The sequence below is a fragment of the Alternaria infectoria genome (assembly GCF_024043175.1).
Source record: "Alternaria infectoria strain BMP 0036 chromosome Unknown scaffold_10, whole genome shotgun sequence".
Classification (NCBI taxonomy): domain Eukaryota; kingdom Fungi; phylum Ascomycota; class Dothideomycetes; order Pleosporales; family Pleosporaceae; genus Alternaria; species Alternaria infectoria.
Window position 1 is genome coordinate 860,301 of NW_026250699.1, and position 23,057 is coordinate 883,357.

Consider the following 23,057-nt stretch of genomic DNA (forward strand, 5'->3'; position numbering starts at 1 on the left):
TTTCGTTGTAGATCCGATGGATAAAATGTTGATTATTAGCGTTATCGTTCTTTTTAGCATTACAAAGGCGTTTCTATCGTCTTGCGCTCGACGCAGAGGTTGTACCATGATACATATAATGAAGATCGTTATGACAAAGTATGTACTTGAACCCATCCAGACCGTTTCCGTTCCCAGCCTGAGTTGTTGAGTTTGATGAGGAGAGCGGCGCGGCAAAAGCAGTCATTGACAGAATCTCGGTGCATTGTTGAACTCGATCAGAAGTAATATAAACGCGCCCGGCTAAGCTTCTCTGATACACGACGTGCAGTCGTGACCGATGTTGAGCATGCATTCATAAAGTTGTGCACGCACAGCAGTCGCTTGGACAGAAAACCTCTGTTCGGCTGTTCGACCCAGCCAACAAGACAGCCACCGGCGCCTAGCCCCGGGCGCAACCCAAACAACAGCCTCTGGTTTCACGAGCGACACCTCGGGATGACACGACAGATAGGCGGACGGACACCTGCAGTTGGCGGCGCACATGAAGAAACCTTACCGCAAACCTTCACAGGTTTCGGTACACGCTTGGTTTCAGCGGTCAGCCATGGTGGCAGGACGTGGTAATTGGGAAAAGGGCAGGCCTGGGTGGTAGCCCGGGCAACTATCACCCACCCGCTTTTTCTCCACGATGCGCGCGGCGGTTTGGCGGTGACAGCTGCCTGAACTTCGGGTCGCCGGCGCTACACCGGTGTAGAGTACAGCTGGCAGCTTGGGAACCGCAGCAACAAGGCTGGGTGTCTGGTGTCAGTCGTGTCTTGTGCAGATGTCTACGACATTGGGACCTGCGCAAGTGCAGCTTGTCAAATGCAAGTCGCAGCGTCGGTCAAGACGTGTGGACAGGGTGGAAGGAATCTTCCCGAAAGCTTTCGCGGCTTTTTCGCCGAACAATCTGCAGGCGCAAGATTTGCAGGCACTCTCCTTCAGTGTGCTTCCATGGCCGTCTTTCCGTAGTTGCGCCGGCACCTATCCACACCATGTTGTTGCGACGAGATCGAGGATATGTCAAACACGAGATGGGAAGGAGAGCATATGACGACGTCATGATCTCCTTCTCCTTGAATCCTTATCACGTATTACGGCAGCGGCAAGCAATCGTCGTTGCGAAACGAAATTACGAGCGTGGTCCTTGCATGCTGGTGAAAAGTCCGGAGATGGGGGACTGGGGTGTTTCTGGCCGTGCGCCTCATTCCCTTTAGCCTTTTGCTCGCATTTGCCGGTGAATGCGTCGACATGTAGGTACAGATTGCACGTTGTTTGTTTCAATATATTGTGTTTGCAAGGGGTTTCAATCGACATTCTTGGGTTTCCCTCGGGCCATGGAACAGATGGTTTAGTGTTGGTGGCGAATGTTCCTTACTTAGAAGCAAGCTGCAAGGGACGGGGATGGATCATCAGGAGAGGGAAGGAGAGGACCGAAGTGCTGGCAGCATTGATCGATTGATTGATTGCGCGTTAGCGACCAGAGCGAAAACAAGGGCAAGGGACACGCGTCACCGCACCCACGATCACGGGATTCAACAAAACCGATGCAGCTGCCGAGGAGGGCTATGAGCAATCCCAGGCACCTGTTGCTAAGGATAGTAAAAACGAAGCAGCATCGCAGGCCAGCAGACGAAACACGATCAGACAGCGGTGCGTAGGCAAACTGCTGCCAACAATAACCGTGAGGGATGCATAGGGCCGCCAGCTGTACCGGGCAGCGATCTGCATGCGTTATGGACGGGCTTGAGGCGATCGAATGGTGACGGACCTGCCCCTGGCACTATGGTTGCTAGTCGCACGGCCACTGGCGGGAGGCGTTTGCTGGCGTCGCGATAAGGTGCGCACAAGCGAGTAGCAGTGGAGAGATGTTGCGTGGCACTGCGAAACGGGCCTCTTCTGAAGTCAAACTCTTTCGCCTGCTTGCGCGTTGGCGATGGCTGGTGTGGCTGGCAGTCTGGGAGAGGGGAAAAAGCTGGTTACACGTCGAAGTTGGCGGTGGTCAGCGACTTGGAAGCTCCCAGGCAATCAAAACGAAGCAATTCGGCCGCTTTCACCAGCATGACAAGCTCTCTCGCAGGGGACTAGCCTCGCCCAACGGTTCAGGTGGGCCAACTTGGATAAAATTCTTGGAACGATGCTTGTCCATCTGCCAATCGCGGACTCGCCTCGTGTCTGTGCGCCGGGGCTGGGTTGTTCTACTCTTGTCGAAACACACGGGCGCAAAGCCTCTCCAATTACTCTGCCTACCACGTCCATGGGCGCACAGGGCACTTTTGGGTACGGTGGGTCCGCCCGACCCCATTGCGACACAACAGCCGCAAGTCTTGCGTGTGTGTTGCCCTGCGGCTCCAGGCGAATAAATAGATAGCCCGTTTGCTGCCTCCCTTTCTCTTCTTCATCCACTCACTCCAACGCACAAACAGATTCCACCCGCTTCAACTCTCCAATCTACGAGTCGATCACTACACAGTCGCTATCTTCAAGTAACTACTACCAACCCACATCATCAACATGCGTTTCTCCATCGCCTCCGTTGCCATCATGGCTGGTGCCGTCGCCGCTGTTCCTCAGTACGAGGTCCAGCCCATCTCCCAGATCTCCGACGGTCAGATCCAGGCTCCTCCTGCCACCAGCATGATCCCCGCCGTCCCCATGCCCTCTGGCTCCATGGTCTCTGAGATCCCCGCTGTCCCCATGCCCTCCGGCTCCATGGTCCCCTCTGGCGACATGACCTCCACTGGTAAGTTTCTCTGCGACTCTACTCAGCCCATCACGATACTAACAACACCACAGTCGCCGTCACTGAGACTGCTTCCGTTACCTCGGTCGTCGTTGTCCCCACCGCCACTCCCGTCGTTCCTGGTGGCTCCATGTCCGTCCCCATGGGCTCCAACACCACCATGGTCACCGGTACCGGCTCCATGTCCGCCACTGCCTCCACCCCCGCCTCTGAGGAGACCTCTTCCGGCGTCGCTGGCAGCGCTACCGAGAGCGGCGGTATCCCCGAGTCCACCGGTGCTGCCGCTGGCAACATGGTCTCCTTCGGTGGCCTTGTCCTCGCCATCGGTGCCGCCATCGTCGCATAAGCGCCTCACCACCACCCTTTCTTTCCCCTTCTTCACGATATACCACCAACTCAGTCACGATTGGGTTGCATGTTTGTTTAAAAGCAACACGGAGTAACAACACATTTCCAAGCATTAATGGCGGGGATTTTTAATTCGGGGAACATTCAGGTCGGGGTTAGCGGGTTACGAATGATTCTTCTTCTCATGTATCCTACTAATGCGACAATGTTCCAATGGGGATGCATACACATGGCTTGACATGTATAGATAGTTAATTCAACTGAGATATCAGTCGCCGAGAGGCGCTCTGAACCAAACTTTACTCTTACACCTGTGAATGCGCTTGAACAATGCTCCGTCTTCATGACGTGTGGTTCAGAAGAGTTTTCCTGGCTACCTCGTTTGACACATGTGAAAGCTCTCGACATATGCAGCTCAGCGCAAAGGAAAGTGGTACCTGGAACCGACCGCGCCAACGCATGCAAGATAATCGCCGACCTCCCAGCTGCCCCTGCCTCGGTCAACCCGCAAGACGCGACTTGCCTCCCCTCTTTGCGCGACCACACGACCACACCTACTCTTCCTGCTGCTGCTGCCTCCGCCTGCGACGTACGTCTCTTATCGCGCGTCCTCCCCTCAGCGCAATACGAGAAAGACAGCGGGCGCGCGGGCGACCCCGAGCCAACGAGCTGCCCCCAGCGCATTAGCTCCACACCACTAGCCAAAACGCTACGTGGGCAAGCTTTGCAGCTAGAAAACGATGAAAATGGCACTTGGCAGGTTGGCTGAACTAGCACCGGTCAAGTGCAGTGTGCGTCTCAACCAATTTTATCATCTTGGAGCAGAGCTAGAAAGCGGAGTTTGGAATTGTCGTGTGGTAGTGTTGGTGTACTTGTTTTGGCCCTGTCTAGATGGGCGATTTGGCTGGAATGGTAGGGAGCTAGAGGTGTCCCCACATGTTCATGCTTGGATGACGGGTGAGAGGGTTCTGCGGCGTCTTGTTCCGACGAATGAACGTTTGCAGGTGTGAGAGCTCGTGTGCTATCGGAATAAATGTATGGCAGTTGGTCGGGAAATTGCTTAAGTGATGTGAATATTCCGGGTATCATTCTAGCTATACATGTATCGACTATCTTGCCTCTACAACCTGCGTCAACAACTGTCCAAATACGTTAAACCCCTCATCCGCAGTGAAAATGCGCTTGGGTATCTCAAACTCTACTTCTGGCTCCTTCTTCAGGTCACGGTCGAGTTCGACATCGAGCAGCGCCGTGTAGGAGTGGTCCAAGAAGTCTTCCAGGTTGTACGCTCGCTTCGTGAATTGCTCCGAGATGATCTTTGCCAGCGTCGCAACGTTGGGGTGGTAATGCGATTGCAGTGCCTCTAGCTCCCAGACACTGCTGTCAATAGCATTTGTGAGGAGAGGGTCCAGCTCCTCCATGTCGAACGGGTCGTCCATGCCTTCCTCTTCCAGCTCCTTTTGCAGAGCCGGGTCCCGGATCTCGCGGTGCATCATGAAGGTGCAAGCTGGATGTCTCTTGAACATGTTGTAGACCCAGGGTATTACGACGACGACACCGGCGGGCGGGCCGTGAAGAGCTAATCGCGAGAGACGCTTGATGAAACTGGCGACGAGGTTGGCAGGCAAATGGGAGGAGGACATAAATGTGTCTAGTAGGCGGAAGAAACGCGACCGGTGTTTGGAGTGGAGGAGGCCTTCGTCGAGGAGGGAGTACAGCTTGAGGTAGAATGACGGGTAGTCGAGGTTCTTCTCTGAGATTAGGTAGTAGATTCCGGACAGTGCCAGCAATGAGGTTGCGCCGCCCACGTTGTAAGAGTCTGTTAAGAAGTCGGACAAGATTTCAGGCTGCTGGAACCATGGCGCAATCTGGTGAGAGAAGTTGTGCAGGATAGACTTGCGCTGCTCCTTGGAGAGACCTGTGCGCATCGTTGCTAACCATGCTGCCTGTGCCTTCTCCTTGTATGCTTGGAGGGACGGTATCGGGCTCTTCCCTTGCACTTGTACGTAGAAGTTCTGGATGTCGGTCTTTGATTTGGGGACTTCGGTGAGTGTGAATAGGAGGGAAAGGCTGTTCGCGGCTACGAGTTGGCGCGTCGTGATGTCGAGTTCGCTGTCAAGTACATCCCTGGATGTGTTAATAGGAGCTATGAGGCTTAGCATGTGTATATACTTACTTGATGGTCTGGAAGGTCTGGTATCGGATATCGTCGAACTGCTTGAGGTACTTCTCCGCAAATTCCTCGCGGTTCAGATCGTCTATCGGGAGACATAGCAGCACCCGAATCAGTCTCGGCAGCGGCCCGTTCTTGATCTTGTAGTCCTTCTGTGACTTTGCCTCCTCCTTGACCAATCGCAGAACCAGTGTCAGGGCCACAGACTGCTTCGGGGGGTGCTCGCTGCCGAGGAAGTCGTCGATGAGAACGTCCGACAGTTCTCGGTAGCGCTCTTTCAGCCACGAGACAATGACACCCTCTGCCTCGCTCATGCCCTTGCTCTTCACCATGTCGCCTGTCACGAGTAGTCGTGAAAAGACTCGGCAGAGGGCCACGGCGGCAAGGATTGGTCCCTCATTCTCGGCGTCTGGCTGTCTCGCTCGCTGCAAAAGAGTTGCAATGTTGTTGTAGTGTTTTCGCGATTCGAGGATCTGTGCTTCGAGCTGTACAATTTCCGACTGGATGTCCTCGCCGTCGTCGCTGGGGGATTTGCGCCGGCTCTTCGATTTGGATTCGCCGCGCTCTGGCTTGCTTGGGTCCCTCTTCCTCTTGACACCAGACGTGCTGGCCGACTTTGCACCCGACATGTTTTCCGGCGGCTGATTTTTTGGCGTGGAGTTGAATTGCTTGCGGGCGCAAAAAAGTTGGCGATGTCGAAAAGTGAGGGCGGGCCGGGCGAAGTTCGGCTAGCGCAAGGGCATCGGCGCTTGGCTCAGAGTTCACGCAGCATCACGAAAAGCTAGCTCTCGACGACGACCAGCACCCCCAACTCCCCACGCCCATCAGACAGCCATGGCCTCACGTCTTGCAAGGAGCGCGGTCGGTGAGTAGCACCTGCCCGATGATTCTGCGATGCCATTGACCCCGTGCTCACCCCAACAGGCGCCGCCCGTCTCCGCCCATCGCTCCCTCTCCGCGCCCTGCCCTCCATCGCCGTCCAGGCCCGCTACAACTCCAACCTGCCCCAGGAGGACCCCAAGAAGAAGGCCCAGACCGTCCTCGACTCGATACCCGTCCCCGGCAACAGCCCCCTCACCAAGGCCGCCGTCCTCTCCGCCGGCGCCGGTCTCAGTGTCGCCGCTATCAGCAACGAGCTCTACGTCGTCAACGAGGAGTCCATTGTCGCCCTCTCGCTCCTGACCATCTTCTGGGCCGTTGCCAAGTACGCCGGACCTGCCTGGGGAGAGTATGCGCAACAGCAGGCCGACAAGATCTCCGGCATCTTGAACGCGGCCCGCCAGGACCACACCACCGCTGTCAAGCAGCGCATCGAGAGCGTCCAGGACCTCGGCGGTGTCATTGACATCACCAAGACCCTCTTCGAGGTTTCAAAGGTGCGACGCGACGGCAGAGGACATGCGAGGACCACACACTGACACCCCCACAGGAGACCGCCCAGCTCGAGGCCCAGGCTTTCGAGCTTGAGCAGAAGACCGCCATCGCCGCCGAGGCCAAGTCCGTCCTCGACTCGTGGGTCCGCTACGAGGGCCAGGTCAAGCAGAGGCAGCAGAAGGAGCTCGCCGAGTCCATCATCGCCAAGATTGAGAAGGAGCTCGAGAACCCCAAGACCCTCAAGCAGATCCTTGACCAGAGCGTCACTGACATTGAGAGTATGTGGCATTGCATTTCAAATGTGCGGCATGAGCTAACAAGCAACAGGGATCGTCCAGAAGGCATAAGCGTCCTATAGCATCCACCAGTCAAGTCAATCAATGTTATATAAATCTGTGCAATAGTCAGGCTCGTTCAATATAGAGTACCTCAGGCTTGGGAAAAGGCCGGAATATTTCGTTCTGTCTCCTGAATACAAGTCTCTTTTCTGCCGTATCTTTCTGTTCGGTCTCAGACAAGGGGGACATTGGCAATCTGGAAACCCCCACTAGCATCGTCACTCGGCACCACCATCAGTCCACTAACGATACACAAAGCCCTGCGTTGAGCCCACTTTCGCATCTGCGTACAGACTCATGTAAGCGTCGACGCCGTCTATACAATCAATTTTTGCGCTCTCTTGGCCCGCTGTATTTTCACCCTTGGGGAAGCGGTGATGGTCTTTTTCGCGGTCCTCCACTTCTCCTTTACATCTGCATAGCGATCTTCGCCTTGCCAATCTCCCACAACACTGTCTCTCGTACCAATGCGCGCATCAAAATGCCCCAAGCCGGGTGCCAGCTCAAGCACCTCTCGGTATTGCCCCGGATCCCAATACGGCTTTCCGGATGGTAAGGGGTCCATGGGAAAGTAATCGTAACCACCCATGTCAGATATGGTCAAGCTCCTCAAACTTCCATGAAGACTCTGCAACATGAAGCGTAGATATCTCATTAGGGTCTCGTTGTCTTCGTACGCGAAGTCAAGGGTGTGGAGAGATTTGATCGAAGCTAGAAATCTTGTCATGATAGACATAGCGTCAACGCCGGCGTTAAGCCAGTCTCCACCGCTGTATGGGCGATATTGTCTCCTGCTCCTGAAGCCCGTCGTACTGATGTGAAATCTGAGGTATTTGATATTGATGGCGCGGTTGGTCAGGGACGCGATGAAATGAGGCGACGTGCCGTTGGGGAGATCTAAGCGTTCTAGGCGTTCCCAGGACGTTGTGCGCGCCCACAGGTTACAGTTTTGCTCTGTCAACGCAAAATCGCCCTGCCGCAAGGCCAACTCTAAGAGCGCAGCAAACTGATCGCCAGGCTTAAAGTCAAAATGAAACATGCCGTATTTTATGTATTCCCAATTTTCGAACTGCGCACGCTGGACAGAGCCATCGACGTCGATAGTAGAGAGACGCAGAACTTGGAGACTAGCTGGTACAGTGTTTTTGATATATGCAAGTTCACTCAGAGAGTGTCCGGTCTGCTCGGGTATGGTCGCGTAAATCTCCGCATCAAGAGTGTAAAGTTGCGGAGATGAAAGCAGACGGTGGTCTAGAGGATGGAACCTGCGATTCTTCAAAATCCAGTGCAAATGTGTCGAGGGATGCAATTCGTAGAACAAGCTGAGCAGGGCTGGCGGAAGCTCGCAGTTCACACACCAGGTAAGGTCTTGTAAATTACTGACGCTCCTCAGGATGGTCTCCAACAAGGGCAAAATGTCGAGCTTGAACTTTTCTTCGTCCTTGAAAGAACCTATCTTTAGATACCTGACATATTCTCCAGTCCTTTCCGTTCTATCCCTGAGCCTCTCTAGCATCGGCGATGACAGACTTGGCCCAAGGAGAGTGCGATCATGGATTGTAAAGTTGCGGAAGAACAAGTACTGAGATTCGTTGCGACATGCTTTTGAGACGAGACGAAAGTTGGAGAAGGCTTCCCGATCAGTGTCGTAAACCTGACAGGTGTGGTCAGAAGAGGGAAACGATGTGAAGCATTTGTTCGGGTACGCACGTCTTCTATAACAATGAGAAGTATCGCCAGCGGCATGCGGAGTAGGTGACAGATAGGCTTTGCAGCCATCTTGCCTGGTGGTCGCTTCGTGCGGCGGAGAGGGGACATTGTGGTGGAGAGGGAGCAAGGAGGGAAGACAGAATGCCGCCTGCCTTTCTTCCATGTTGGTCATGGATATATGAAGCTATCAAACCAACAGGGCGCAGCAGCGTATTCATCCGTCCCTATCCTCAAAATAGGCAGTACTGATTCTTTCTGAGCACGTAAAGGTCAGGCTGCATCTTGAGAGGCTGAGCGAGCTACATGCCGCGTTTGCCTTCCACCCGCAGCTCATCTGTATGTGCTTGCGTTCTCAACCTGCAGAGGGACATGGGTCGCATATCTGATAGAACTGCAGCAAGTCTTGCTTGTATGCTGCTAAAGATTATAGACAACCTACTTGCTTGGATGTCGTTGTAGTGATGTCGCAGGGCAGGAAGGTTCGGGCGCAGCCCCCCGGGGCCGCTTCCAACATCACACGGATGATGATTGGGCGGCCACTGACACCCCAGCCGACTCTCCATTCTGCTGCGCTTCCTGCCACTTCAACCCTTGTTCATTACTGCTACCCATCAGACAGGGCCAGTGTTTCCGCCTATCTGTTTCCGGCTGTATTACTATAACTGTTTCACTATACGATAGTGATATATGTGACAGGAGTAGCGCGTACTCCGACAATGAAAGTAGCGTGAGTGACCGAACGAATCTGTCCCCAGGCAGCCAGATGTCGAGCAATTCCCCTGCAAGTACTCAAAGTGACTGGCCGTTCAAAGAACGGGTCTCTACTCTGATAATCTGCCCAATTATAAGATAAGCGATCTCGAAGGAACCACAGTTCTACACTACCACTGTAACCGTTGCCCAGTCTCCATCACCGGCTCTATACGACCCGACAAACCGGCCACTGTCCTTCCAATCATACGTCTAACCGTCAGATCTAGTAGCCATGCCAAATTGTCTCGGCGCCTGGAAAGCGTTGGATCGTCAGCGCAAGCTGGCTCAAATTATGGTGAATCCTCGACACTCTGCCACTTATTATCGAGGCCCTTCGCCAGCAGTTACTTACCAGAAGAATGGACTGGTGCAGATGGATCCCACTCCAGAGCATTTGCTGTCCAAGTAAGTACTATCTCCAAGGCTACGTCAGACGCTAATGTACTAGGACCCAACACAACGCGTCGACGAATCTCCTCTTGCTGCCTGCGGAGATTCGTAACATGATCTTCAAAGAAGTTCTAGGCGGCTTCCAGATATCATTGAACGTCCCCGGACTCGATATTTGGCAGAATAGTGGTGATGACTACAAGCCTGGAGAACTCCGAAAGCTCGCGTTTGTGCTGCCATACGTATGCCGCCAGATCTATACAGAGACCGCTCTATTACCTTACGCACTCAACACGTTCGCCGTGAGCTGCCGTTCCCACCGCGATGCCTTTGCAGGAAACCGCAACCAAGCCCAGCTAGAAGCCATACAAACTATCCAAGTTAATAACCCCTTCCTTTTTGATTCGGTCAACGGGACGGGGTTTGGAGGCTGCTCACGGTACGCACGAGGATGTAGTTGCCCGTTCGAGTGGAAATCCTACCGTTCTCGTTCCCCACCACCGTTAGCTATGCCGTTCACGCTCGTATTCCCGAACTTGCGGCGAATTTGGATTGAAGTTGACGTCACTGAAACTGGTTCTGACGTCCATTTCGTCAAGCTGTTGGCGCAACATGCTGGCTTCGATGATTGGAAGGATTATGTGACGATGCGGGAGCGTGGTGTCCTTGAGGTCGTCGAGGTTGTTGACCCTGTCGAGATCGATGACCAATAGCTCCTGATTCGGTTTCGGCGGAGCGCGTCTATGAAGATGCTTTCAATTGTATTGGCCCGAGGTTGAGGCTGTCGTCATCGGTTGGGTGTTTGTAAGAGCGTCCAAATTCAGGAAGCTTTGGTGTGGTGGGATGGCTCACACTAGAGTCAAAGATTATATTGAACTTGTTTTGACAGAGTATCTAGTGCTCATGCAAAATCAAACTATCCATCTAAAGTGCCACATGGCAATAGTCGTCAAGCTCGTATAGTCTGCCAAACAAAACGATGCATTCACTGACATTGTGTCTTACCGATGTCGAGAATGCACGAAGAGAGAATCACTACGAGAAGTTCTTACTCTTATAGTGATCTGATAACCGATAGCACAGTGAAAGAGATTTTTATCCCAGATGCGTATGGCTCTCGACTGTCTGCTCTGGTCGTGGTCTGACCAGTCGCGTGTTTATCGCAACGAACCCTTCCACCTTCTCAGACTCTCAACTAACGCCATCATGAATGCCCTACCGAATCCAGGGAATACTCCCGAATATCTGCGCCCTCGGTAGGGAATAGAGCGATCAATGTAGCAAGATTTAACTAACCAAACACAGCACGCAATCCAACGCGCTTACACGTCTTCTCGCACTGCCTGCAGAGATTCGAGAAATTATCTACCAGTTTGCCCTCATTAGCAACAAGGAGGTCACCGTCTACAAGGGACGCGTCAAGTTCGACCGCGGACTAGCCCCCCATGCCCTCGCTTTACTGAGGACTTGTCGACAAATCTACATTGAATCGCGTCTGGTATTCTACTCCGGAAACAATTTTAAGTTTCCCTACGACACCTTCCTCGACCGCTACTGGGCCGGGAAGTGCGCGCTCTCGCGCGAACAGTTGGAGAGGATCCAGAGCGTTGTTCTCTACAAGTCATGGATTTACTTCTGGAACGGAAGACAGTGGGAATTTCCCTGGACGGCGTGTATGAGGACTTTTCCAAACTTGAAGAAGATTGCGTTGCAGGGGGTTACTTTGACGTTCATGTTAGAGCGTGATGCTGTGGTGGGAGGGAGCACCACCTGGGTGGAGTACCTCGGGATCCAGAAGGGTATCAAGCTTGAGGTCATCACCGAAGATCATTCATAGGCTGGGTAGCTGGCGAACTAATCAGTCATCAATATCCAGGATAAGGGATGCGATAAGTTTTTCTGTGATGGAGATAGATTAGTGGGATCGATAGCATGTAGTCAGCGGGTAGGATTCCGGCGATGTTTTACATTGCTGGTCTAGCCCAGGCAACGCACCTGCTCTCAGCATTTCGTAACTCACAGAAGCCATAGCACAAGCCAACAGTCAATGAGCACAATGAGTCATCTTACAACAAGTCGCGGTGTATAAGAACAAATGCTAGATTGAGGGGTATGTAACACCAAGACTCGCATGCTCCGACAGCAGCAGCAAAGATCAACACCATACAGTACCGTGCGCAAACCAGATACATGCCCCAAACATACAGGAAGAAGATTGACACACACATACACAAGGGAAAAGCGACTGCCAGATACAAATGCCCGCAAGACATGAGAAGACCATAAGGGGTGAAATTGTCGAATCGGGTCAAAGGGAGCCCAGAGCTCCAGGTAATGCATGCTTTCGCTGCTATGCTATGCTGAACTGAACAATCGGTCGTCGTTTTTGGAAGATGTAAAGGTGGTGGTTTTGGTGGTTGGGTATACGGGAAAGGGGGTTCGTCGTGAGGAAGGTCGTGACAAGAAGGAGGGTATCGATGGAAATGAAGTGGGCGAGTCGAGCGGCCAAAGCTATGGCCACCAGTTCATCCTCTTGTAGCTCTCAATGACCTCTTCGACCTTTTCTTTGGTGATCTTCTCTACGTTGTATCTGGTGGGTTGTTAGTATATCGCCGGCTTAATCTTCCATGTGAATAGTGGTGTGACTTACTTGAAGCCCGTCTCCTTCTCGAACAGACTCCCGTCCATGCTCAGATCCGCATCTTTCAGCAGCTCCTTCTCCATGTACGGTGTCAGCGGTGTCGATTGGCTGATGCCGGCTTTTTGTTGCAGTTCTGCCCAGGGGTCTAGCGTCTCGTCGTTGACTTCGTCGACGACATGGTCGAGATTCAATCGTGCAAAGGCTGAGATGAGTGTGCCGTGGAAGCCAGTTTCGATGTTGAAGATCTTACCCATGAGCTGGGCAGTGTCTTTTTGTGCTGAAAGTCATGTCAGTACTGCAATAGATCGGATATAGTCTGGAGAGGCTTACAGTGATTCGCATGATCGACAATATTGAACGTAGGCGCCGGCCTGCGTCCCGCGGGCCCCTTCATGTACCACTCGACACCATGCCACAGCGCCCTTGTAGAGTCTTCAATGTGCACCAGGTTCGTCTTCAGGTCTTCTTTCCACAGGAAGCGCATCTCCTTTCCTTTGCTCTGGTATACCCTCGCCATGCAAAGCGCCGTGCTCAGGTATTTGCTCGTGTACGGCCCGTAGACGTGTGCCATCCTCATCACTATCAGGTTCAAGCCTTCGATCTTGGCCAGGTCCTCCTCAGCCTTGAGTTTCCATTTCGCGAGATTCGACCAGGGTTTCGGCTTGTCTGACTCTTTGCTGGGTGCGCTGTCGGGCTTGTAGACCATGCCGGTGCTGACTTCGAGGAAGCATTTGACCTTGCGTTTCGCGGCTTCGCGGCCAATGGCCATGGACAGGCCGTAGGAGCGGAGCTCGTAGACCTTCTCATCTTGGGCGAAGCGGGTCTCGCCGCCGCAGTTGAAGACATAGTCGAATTCGGCGCCGCCTTCACGGTCGAATATTCGCGGGAGGGATTCTGTAGGGTTCGAATTAGCCTCGAACGTCTTGTTGTAGACATCCCTTGGACCCAGAGACATGGTCAGGGGTACGCACTCTCCTGCGCCGCATCCGCCTGTATGAATCGCTCTCTTGAGCACGCCTCCTTGAATTCAGGTGCAAGCCATGCCAGCTCCGGGAGATGTTTGTCGACGATGCGAATCTGCGAGGCGAGGTTGTTGTCGTGGATGTACTTGGTGAGGTGTCGCCCGGTGTAGCCTAATGCACATGGTCAGCCCTCGTGGCATGCTTGGGTTGTGCCCAGCGCGAGCCTTACCCAACCCTCCTATTATCAGCACCGAAGGCTTTTCTGAAGCCATTTCTGGGGTCGCGTATGTTCGTGATCTGCGTCTCCTGTGCGCGCAAGAAGAGATCGCTAGGGGATTCTGAAGGGCGCAGTGGGCGGATGGTGTCTGCTAAGGCCAAAGTCGGGGGTGGAGATTTGAGCGGTGCGGATCGCGCTCAGACCGTCTTTGCGAGGAACCAACTGGCGAGGGACAATATCACGGCTGCTATAGGCGAAGCGTCTTGCTGCGATCGTCTGTCTTGCTCACGTTGGAAGAAAGATAACACGCGGCGTTCGTGATCGCGGGCGTCGAGCTGGAACGAGAGGGACTAACCACGAAGAGAGATACTCCAAGTAGGATACCGCGGCACCACAACGATGTCATATAACTCAGGCCCAATATGCGCGACTCATTGACCTGCAGGAGGGGGGCAGTCAGGCCGATATTTAAATGTGCACACCCAAGCCCGGCGATAATTCTCTTCGCAAGAGGCCACCCCCATCACTGAGGCTCAAAAACCAACTATGGCCGCCAGTAGCAGTCATGGTCGGGCACTTGTGGCTGATCCAATGCACACCATAGTGGTCCGCTCCGCAAGCAAGTCGACCGAGATTATGTGGGCTTCGTATGTAGCGAGCCCGCGACAATTGTATTGAAGGCGCCCGCCGCCACCCGCCACGTTATGCAACTTGGGCACGAGCACACAATGCGATCCGCTCCACCGTATCCCCTCATATTCACAGCATGACGTTTGCTGTTCCTATCTCCTGGATACATAGCGGTTGTCGCGGGAGATGTACAAGAAGCGGGCGGTGAACGACGGCGCGCTCCCGCAAAGCTGGACCTTGTCTCGAGCTTCAATACTTTGGGCGCATGACAGCCCGACAGTGGGGGTGAACTCCCCCTGAGTTCACACCAACAGAGCTATCAGGCAATCCCTGGCTGACGTAGCCATCCATCCTTGGGCGTTCTCCGACGTTGTGTACAATGTGTAAGCCACATTCGCCATCCTTCAACGAGCGATTACCGAATAAAAAGCAAACAAACGCGGAGCCGCGAGGTCTGTCGCTAAATCGCCTTCCCCTTTACAGACACGATGCTGGGGTTGTCCTTCTAGCTTAACGTCTAGCCTGCATAAAACCCTCGCTTCGTAACAAGTTCAGATGACTTCTACTAGGCTAGGCAACGTGACAAGAAATTCGGCTCGTAGCATTGCCGATATGTATTCAATATCATGGTCATTGAGTCAAGTAAGACCTCGTAGCGGCCGAGTTAGACAGCACGAATGCCGTCAGATGTTGCTGTGATTCCGCGGAATGGGGACTACTCATCAGCCCAACGCCCTCGTCGGCGACTTAACATTCATTGTCAAGCCAAGGGACGGCGCCTCCAACATACACAGTTCGTACCGGCGTTGTGTCATGCAGCTCCGGGCTCCGAGGCCTGTCGGCGCCGGGTAGCGTAGCACACGGCGTGCGAATCTAGAGATCTCTTCGATCTGTACCTCCTATCAATAAATGTAACGCAGGTACCCAGGCCGTATCATTGGCTGCGACGCACTTTCTTACACCGCTCTATGCCACCCATCGTGATTGTGCGACCCGGCCGACATGCAGTTTGCGTCCAGAGCAGGCTGTGTGACGATGCAGTTCAAGACAGACAGGCATGCATGCACAACCTCGGAGTCGAACAGCAGTTCATGCATAGAACGTCACTAAGGATGGTGATCGTCCCGCACTTGCATATGCATCAGTAATCCTTTTCAGCTGAGTCTCTATTTGATATATTGCTGTAGATGACTGGCTAGATCGCAGAGCTACTATGAATATCTTAAAGCTATGCAGTGGACTCCCTGCAGTAAAATGAGATCGCAACGTCATATCGCATGCTCGCCGAACCGTACCACCCATGCCCTTTCATACGGAAATAGTACTAAATGCCATCGTGCTTTTCTTCGCCGCATGTCGCCCAGTCAGTCTCACCCTATGATGCTGTGTGCACCCGATGCAAATCTAAGAAGATGTCCGAAGACAAGGAAACCCCGCCTTGTATGCATGCTTTGCTTTAAAACTCCCAGGTCTCGTCGACTGACTTGATGGCCCAGTCGAACTTCTCGCGGAGTGTCTTGGAGAAGAACTTCTCGATGGGTACGTCGAACTTCTTGGAGAAGACTACAGTGAGACGAGGGTCGATGTAGTTCTAGTTGCGGTTAGTCAGAGATCATGCAAGATGAACAGGGAGTGACTTACGATCTTGGACGTGCCAAGGGCAACCTCCTTGTTGCCCTCCTTGTCCTCCATCTGGATCTTCATGTTCTCAATGCGCTGGTTGAGCTTGTCGATGTTACCCTCAAGCTTGTCGACTGTTGGACCCTTGCCCTCAGCCTCGACCTTGCCAGTCTTGTTTTCCTTCTTGTACTTGGCGGCCAGCTCATTTACCTTCTCCATACGCTCCTCGAGCTCCTTAGGCTTCATCTCCTTCTCGCCGTCGGCCTTGAGCTTCTCGTTCTCCTTCTCGAACTTCTTGGTGATCTTTTGTCGCATCTCTTCGATCTCTGCCTCCTGGTGCTGTTTGACCCACTCCATGTCGAGATCTTCGGGTCGCTCAAAGTACTCAGCACCCTTCTTCTTCTTGATCTTCGGATCCACGTCGATCATCATCATCTTGGTCCTCCAGACCTGATAACGAAGACCATTAATCTTACAGAAGTTAGCATAGTAAAACAGCGGAATGTGCGACGAAAACATACCCTCTCGTTCATCTTCTCGATGGAGGTTGCGTGACTCGCAGCGACAGTACGCTTGTGGTTACACAGGATGGCAACTTCACGATTGGCATCGTTGTAAGCCTTCACCTTCTCCTGGACTGTGCCAGTAGCCTTCATCTCCTTGAGCAGCCGAGCCATTGTGTACGAGGCGTTGTAGGTACGGAATACTTTTGCGGTGAGACCAGGCATGTAGCTTGTCAGATGCTTGTTGAGACCCGACGTGGTCAGTCGATCGAAAATGTCATCGCCTGTAGTCTTGGGCTCCTTCTTGAACAGCTTCAGGTTCTTGAAGACTTGCGGATCGACCTTGACCTCGTCGTAGAACCGAATACTGTCTTTACCCAAGAAGTCAAAGATGACAGTCTCCGGCGGCTTCAGAGTGATATGCTGAAACTTGAGCGAGCAGCAACCGACGGTATCAGCCTCATCCTCTCCCTTCTCGTTACCAGCACGGAGGGCGAACTGATCAATGAGGTAGATGGCGGTAGCGCGTTGACGATCAGCCATCATCTTAGAATTGAGATCTTTGCGGTAGTCTTTGCGGATGCGGTCGATGTGCTTCTTGAGCTCTCGCGCCTTCTCGAACTTCTTGAAATCGCTCTGGCCCTTGATGTCGGAGTTGGCAGCGAGCATGACGTACTTATAAGCACTGTTGATGTTTTCTTGCCACATAGCCAGCCATGTGCCTTCGTGATCGTGCTTGACCGCCTTCCATTTGTGACCCGCGGGTGGCTCAGGGACTTTGGCATTCTCACCAATGTTGATGGTGATTTGCTCGGGCATAACGCGCTCCTTTACGCGACCGGTCTTGGGATGCTCACCACGACCACGGAAAAGACCAGGGGGTTCAACGCGGAAGTTGCCGACCTTTTGCTTGCGACCGTCCCACAGGCAGTACATGTACTGAGCCTCAGCAGCCTCCTTCTCAGCCTTGAGCGCTTTCTTCTCGGCTTGCGAGAGAGCCTTCTTCTTAGCGCGCTCCGCGTCGAACCATTCGAAGATGGGCTTGAAGTCGCACTTCTCAAACTTCTTGATCTTGACTGTGTTTCCGTCTTTGTCCTTGCCGTGTCCAGTCTTATCCAGAACCTTAGTAAAGTCCTCGAAGAAGTTTTTGTTGAAGGTAGGGTTCTCGACGTTGTGGGTGGAGTTCAGCATGCTTCCGTAGAAAGTAGCTACCTCCTCGGCATCCTTGTGCAGGGTAACAGGTACACCATCGTACACCAGTTTGACGTGTTTGGGAAGCGGCTCGTACTCGGGAGGAAAGACAACACCGGCGTGTTCCAGCGTGTCCCACTTCTTGGTGCCATCACTCTTGCCTGGGTCCTCCCACCAGCGGTACTCTTCCTCCTCGTTCTCAGCCTCCTCGTCCTGCTCAGTCTCCTCTTTCTTGACTTTGCCCTTGCCCTTCTTGACAGGTGCGGCGGCGGCAGGCTTCGCTTTGGTGGCTTTCTTCGGGGCGGCCTTCTTGGCGAGCGGCGCGTCAGAATCGGACTCTTCCTTCTTGACTCCGTTTGTCTTCTTGGCGGGCGCCTTCTTCTTCGCAAGAGGAATGTCGTCGTCGCTGTCGCTTTCTACCTTTTGCTTGCGCTTCGGGGCGGCCTTCTCCTTGCTGCGCATGGCCTTGGCCTCCTTTGCAGCGGCCTTCTCGATAGACTCCTTCTTCTTAGTGAGCTTCGTGGCGAGAGGCACGTCGGAGTCGGCAGACTCTCCGATTTGTTCGGCGCTGGCTTTGGGGAGCACCCTGGCCTTGAGAGGCACATCGCTGAGTTCTGAATCGGAGTCGTCCTGGGTGGGTTTCGCTTGCTGTGAGGTTCGCCGCCGCTTGCTCTGCTGAAAAGTTAGTCCAGCTTTACGCGCGCGAATTTCATCAAGGGCGACCTACCAAAGGCTTGTCGTCATCCTCGGAGCTACTGGCGTCCTTGTACGATTTGCTGTTTGTGACGCTGCTGCGCGACTTGCGCTTTCCGTTGGCGCCGTTGGTCTCGGGCGCATCGATATCCATCTTGTCGTCGTCGGCGACTGGACCCATGCGGATTGAGATGCCGGGCTCGACGTGACCGTTGGAAGGGACTTGGGCGTCCATTTTTCTATCTTCTTCTTTGGTGATCTGTTCGTTGGACTTTGCTGTTGGAAAAGTTTCGTTAGCCATTTTGCGTCTTTAGTGGAGGCGCACTGGTTGCGCTACGTTGGGTAAGGTAGCGAGGGAGGAGGTTGGTAATAGTTGGGAGGTGAAAGGGTGGAATTTGACAAGGGCGATCGGGGCGCGTGAGAGGGAGATAGCCGTGGCGCGTGGAGATAGCGCAGACTGCTGGGCGCACTCACCTTGGTTCTTTCCTCTCACAAGAGGAGTGTCGTCGTCTGAAGAGGACATGATGGAAGAGACAGGCGCGCGCCGAGATTGCGGGTAATAAAAAACAGGACGGGCGTGCTCAGCGAGATCTGGCGCAGATCGAGGAAACCTAGTGGGAACGAAAGAGCGGAGCCCGTGGAAGGGTGAGAGTTGTGGAGAGACGCGCGCCACTTGCGGGCAAACACGTCGTGCGATTGAGGCGATGTTGAAGTTTGAGGCAGCAGGGACGAAGGGAATAGACGAGAGCGGACAGAGGATGCTGAGTTAAGTGAAGCGCAGCCAGGGAGCCATTGCCCAGCTGTGCTTCACTAAGTCCACCAGCGCACGGGCGTTCGGCCTTTGCAGCAGATGCGTAACCTCACCATCGATCGATGCACTAGGACGCTGCAAATCGGCTACCAGCGAGCACAGCCATTGTGGAAGCTGCTTGCTTTTCCTACAATACGGAACATGCGGAACGGTGCGTCAAGGCTTTGGTGGGTGCCTAGTTGGTGCCTGCCACCTGTTCCTCCATTGTTCGTGCCTATGTCCTCCTAATGTTGTCACGACGATGTCGTCTTTGGAGCCATTTTCAGACTCCTCGGACTTCAGCATGGTTCAAAGACACACTCTACACTGCACGCAGACTGCCACGAGCGTGGCGGCGCTGGTGAGAGGCTCCGCATCCGGTGTCCTCTGCTGGGATCGCTCACGTGACACTTGGCGTGTTAGCGCGGAAAGCAATTCAGTGTCCCGACTGCCCGATGAGAGCTTCCGCTCAGCAAAGACAGCAGTGAAGCACCACCACCGGCTGTCGCCATCTCCACTCATCTCAATCCGTAGCCATGATGCTGTCACGAGCTGCGCGCCCGGCCTTCAAGGCGGGCATGGCCGCCGCCGCCGCCCGGTACGCTCCCACCTGAGCCCGCAGCTTTTCTCGCGCTCTGCGACCCCCCATTGCCGGAGCCATTGCATCGCCCACTGCATCGAGTGCTGACTGGAACTTGTGTATCTAGGCCCGCCACCCTCTCCGTCTCCAACGCTGCCGGCTATGCCACCCTCCGTGAAATCGAGGGCCGCCTCAAGTCGATTCGCAACATCGAGAAGATCACCAAGACCATGAAGGTCGTCGCCTCCACCAAGCTCACCCGTGCCCAGAAGGCCATGACCGAGTCCCGCAAGTACGGCCAGACGTCCAACACCGTTTTCGAGAGCGCCGAGACCAAGCCCATCGAGAGTGAGGGCAAGAAGAACCTGGTCATCGTCTGCAGCTCCGACAAGGGCCTCTGCGGTGGTATCCACTCGGGAATGTCGAGGAAGGTCAGGGCTATGCTCCAACAGAATTCCGACATTGAGTTGGCTGTCATTGGCGAGAAGTGCAAGGCGCAACTTGGTCGTTCCAACGGAAAGAACATGGTCTTGTCCTTCGCCGGTGCCGGAAAGGACGTTCCTACCTTTGCCGACTCCCTGCACATTGCCGACCAGATCTCCATGCTGCCCACCGAATACGCTTCCATCAAGATCGTCTACAACAAGTTCATCAACGCTTCGAGTTACGAGGCCACCATCCAGGAGGCCTACTCTGAGGAGGCTATTGCCCAGTCTGGTACGTCACACCTCCAAGTAGCAAAATTCATGTCTGACAATCTATCTAGCCAACTTCTCTGCTTTCGAGATTGAGGATGAGGTTCTCCCCAACCTCCGCGAGTACGCCCTTGCCAACTCGCTCTTCTGGGCGCTGGCTGAGGGTCACGCTTGCGAGCAGTCTGCGCGTCAAAACGCCATGGACAATGCTTCCAAGAACGCTGGAGACATGATCAACAAGTTCCAGATTCTCTACAACCGAACGCGTCAAGCCGTCATTACTGGCGAACTTGTCGAGATTATTACCGGTGCCGCTGCTTCCGAGGGTTAAGCGCTCCAGGAGCTTTAGACTTGATATCCCAATGATCTGGTTCCATCTCCCTCATGGGCTGTGTAGAATAACCATCTGTTCATAGCTCTTTTGTACCAGCCAGTTCGTGGAAAACATTCATGGTTGAATCTCGTGCCTTGTGTCATGTCTGCTTCTCGACCGCATCTACGCTGCGGCGTACGTCACATCTGGGCAGACCGTGCAGATCCAGGTACTGTCATGCTCATCACGTGTGTCAGCTCTCCTGCTCATTGTCGTCGCAGAAATGCAGGCTAAGATGACCAGCCACCTCAAAGAGCGCCTCGGCATCCTCCGTCCTCGCTTCGACCTCCACGCCAGATCGGAAACGGTCGCTTGGGTAAACACCACGCGGATGTCTGTTGCAGTGCAGCGCGATCGGCCTCGGATCTAGATCAGTCATCTGCAAGTTGGCGTGTGTGTGATATATCTCGTCATGGTCCAACAGCAATTTGGCAAAGCTAATGTCCGGCTTACAATGCCGACCTGTCCCTCAGCTGTAGGTCATGAGTCGCAGACAACGGCAGAGGAAAAAATCGCCGGCAGACGACTACACCACTACTCAGTGAGGCAGCAACTATGCACACCAACTGCCATGAGACTGCAAATCAAGCAGTCTGCACGAGGGTTCTTCAAACCTTATGCGTGCTTCAACCCCAATGACGGCAAGTGTTTGCGTACCTGACCTCCTTCGGCGCGCTAAGGGTAGGGATAGCTGGTTTATGAAACGTAACCTGCATTCGAAACGGACTCGCCCCTCTTACCACACCCTCACCCGCAGAAATAGTACGTCAGGCCTAGTCAGGCACGGTCAGGCCCTTGAGGCATCATATAATATGGCCCATTATGGGCGTTCGCATTCCAAGGTTGCTTTTTATCTCGTTCGCCCACTAAAAGCGCTCAGGTAGCTGTTTTCTGAGGAGCATCGAGAAGAGGAAAGCGCACCCTGCATTATTGCCTTTACTGCTTACATCGCTACCAATTCAATAAACCCTGAAGCCGGCTTCACTTTTTCATTCTTTGAGGCTGCGCTTCTCTCTTTTCTTTCCGCCTGTATCCGGTCTACTTCACGCCCGAGCTCACATTCGCAACTACAAGCAATCGCTGCTTGCTCTTCAATCAAGTTCGACCCACATTCACCGACCCACAACTTCGAACGACTGAGCAATATGCTGGCGCAGGCTGGAACATACATGTTGAAGGCGAAGATGCAGGCTCTCAAGGATCTGTATGCTAGTCGACACTACACACAATGCGCAAGTTTTGGGGAGCGTTTACTTGGTGATATCAATGACAAGGTATGTAAAAGTAACACTACGCCGCGCACCCTCCAGAAATTGAAAGTCGCCAAGGCAAGCGCCATACACGAGAAGCAAGAGCTAACGAATAACAGATCCATCCCATCCACTCCGCTTATCTGAACTTCTACATTGCACTCTCTCACGACACACTGGCAAGGGAAGCTACCCTCAAAAACCGTTACAAGGAACTGAACGCGGCGGAAAAGTACTACAATGAGACCATCGTCGCTCTTACACCACCTTCGCCATCTTCCACTGCGCCGATGGAGGACGACGACGACCAGCCTCTGACACCAGACTCTGCGACCATTCCAAACGAACAGACCTGGTTCCGGCGGTCATCCAGAGTCAGGTCCTTTGACTCAACAAGCAGCTATCGCAGCTCGACCTCAAGCACAGATTCCTACGCCTTTGACCTAGAGGTAGACCCAGATCTTGCGCTGAGGAACTTCCGCTTTCCATCCCCACCCGGCAAAAACGTGGAATGGGACTCGTGTGCCGACCCTAGACCCTTGTCCCGCCACATCAAGAACGACAGCATCCTATCGCCTCTATCCACAGAGCATGTGCGATCGAAACCAGGGGTCCAGCTGCCGAGTGGCACCCCCGCCTTTGTCCGCATGGTAGAGGGCCATCTTACTAGTGTGCGGACCCTAAAAGAGACGACCGGTGTCCGTGGTGTGCGGTTCGCATTCCCGACTCCGTCGCCATCCCCCACCAAGTCGCAGTTTAAGGATCCTCGCAGCAGCTGCATGCTCACTGACGAGGATCGTGAGAAGCTGCAGCAGAAGAGGAAGAACATGACATGGCGCCCACGCTTCAACCCTGAAAGCGTGCAGAAGCTGTGTAGCGATGCGCTGGCAGAGCTCTCGTAGCTGTCAGCATATTCTTTCGTGGAAACCTCCCCAACTCTCGTCGCAACGATTCAACGCGGATGGCCCACGAACATACCCATGCTTTGTGTCACGGTCAACGAGACACATCCTACACGACTTTCTTTGATGTTTTTTTTTAGCAAGGTGTCCCAGGTGGACA

At 53.8% G+C, this 23,057-nt stretch overlaps 9 protein-coding genes across 9 annotated transcripts; 5 read left to right on the top strand and 4 right to left on the bottom strand.

Moving 5' to 3' along the window:
- Window positions 1–2,535: 2,535 nt before the first annotated feature.
- Window positions 2,536–3,110, top strand: J4E92_006725 (uncharacterized protein; the record flags this gene model as incomplete). The annotated part of the gene is made up of 2 exons (XM_051498091.1): window positions 2,536–2,764; window positions 2,818–3,110. 2 exons carry the CDS (start codon window positions 2,536–2,538, stop codon window positions 3,108–3,110), a joined length of 522 nt encoding a protein of 173 aa, XP_051351817.1.
- Window positions 3,111–4,221: 1,111 nt separating this feature from the next.
- On the bottom strand, window positions 4,222–5,914 carry J4E92_006726 (uncharacterized protein; the record flags this gene model as incomplete). The annotated part of the gene is made up of 2 exons (XM_051498092.1): window positions 4,222–5,239; window positions 5,289–5,914. 2 exons carry the CDS (start codon window positions 5,912–5,914, stop codon window positions 4,222–4,224), a joined length of 1,644 nt encoding a protein of 547 aa, XP_051351818.1.
- A 205-nt stretch (window positions 5,915–6,119) lies between these two features.
- On the top strand, window positions 6,120–7,006 carry ATP3 (atp3 gamma subunit of the F1 sector of mitochondrial F1F0 ATP synthase; the record flags this gene model as incomplete). The annotated part of the gene is made up of 4 exons (XM_051498093.1): window positions 6,120–6,150; window positions 6,210–6,661; window positions 6,715–6,937; window positions 6,987–7,006. 4 exons carry the CDS (start codon window positions 6,120–6,122, stop codon window positions 7,004–7,006), a joined length of 726 nt encoding a protein of 241 aa, XP_051351819.1.
- A 307-nt stretch (window positions 7,007–7,313) lies between these two features.
- On the bottom strand, window positions 7,314–8,815 carry J4E92_006728 (uncharacterized protein; the record flags this gene model as incomplete). The annotated part of the gene is made up of 2 exons (XM_051498094.1): window positions 7,314–8,651; window positions 8,708–8,815. The coding sequence occupies 2 exons, from the start codon at window positions 8,813–8,815 to the stop codon at window positions 7,314–7,316; spliced, it is 1,446 nt and encodes a 481-aa protein (XP_051351820.1).
- Window positions 8,816–9,692: 877 nt separating this feature from the next.
- Window positions 9,693–11,687, top strand: J4E92_006729 (uncharacterized protein; the record flags this gene model as incomplete). The annotated part of the gene is made up of 3 exons (XM_051498095.1): window positions 9,693–9,865; window positions 9,909–10,289; window positions 11,156–11,687. The coding sequence occupies 3 exons, from the start codon at window positions 9,693–9,695 to the stop codon at window positions 11,685–11,687; spliced, it is 1,086 nt and encodes a 361-aa protein (XP_051351821.1).
- A 674-nt stretch (window positions 11,688–12,361) lies between these two features.
- Window positions 12,362–13,725, bottom strand: J4E92_006730 (uncharacterized protein; the record flags this gene model as incomplete). Its single annotated transcript, XM_051498096.1, has 5 exons — window positions 12,362–12,440; window positions 12,501–12,768; window positions 12,822–13,385; window positions 13,463–13,624; window positions 13,683–13,725. The coding sequence occupies 5 exons, from the start codon at window positions 13,723–13,725 to the stop codon at window positions 12,362–12,364; spliced, it is 1,116 nt and encodes a 371-aa protein (XP_051351822.1).
- Window positions 13,726–15,756: 2,031 nt separating this feature from the next.
- J4E92_006731 (uncharacterized protein) lies at window positions 15,757–18,830 on the bottom strand (the record flags this gene model as incomplete). The annotated part of the gene is made up of 5 exons (XM_051498097.1): window positions 15,757–15,891; window positions 15,942–16,391; window positions 16,442–18,286; window positions 18,342–18,583; window positions 18,782–18,830. 5 exons carry the CDS (start codon window positions 18,828–18,830, stop codon window positions 15,757–15,759), a joined length of 2,721 nt encoding a protein of 906 aa, XP_051351823.1.
- Window positions 18,831–19,633: 803 nt separating this feature from the next.
- Window positions 19,634–20,703, top strand: J4E92_006732 (uncharacterized protein; the record flags this gene model as incomplete). The annotated part of the gene is made up of 3 exons (XM_051498098.1): window positions 19,634–19,695; window positions 19,805–20,394; window positions 20,444–20,703. 3 exons carry the CDS (start codon window positions 19,634–19,636, stop codon window positions 20,701–20,703), a joined length of 912 nt encoding a protein of 303 aa, XP_051351824.1.
- A 1,187-nt stretch (window positions 20,704–21,890) lies between these two features.
- J4E92_006733 (uncharacterized protein) lies at window positions 21,891–22,897 on the top strand (the record flags this gene model as incomplete). Its single annotated transcript, XM_051498099.1, has 2 exons — window positions 21,891–22,019; window positions 22,115–22,897. The coding sequence occupies 2 exons, from the start codon at window positions 21,891–21,893 to the stop codon at window positions 22,895–22,897; spliced, it is 912 nt and encodes a 303-aa protein (XP_051351825.1).
- Between the last annotated feature and the right edge of the window lie 160 nt (window positions 22,898–23,057).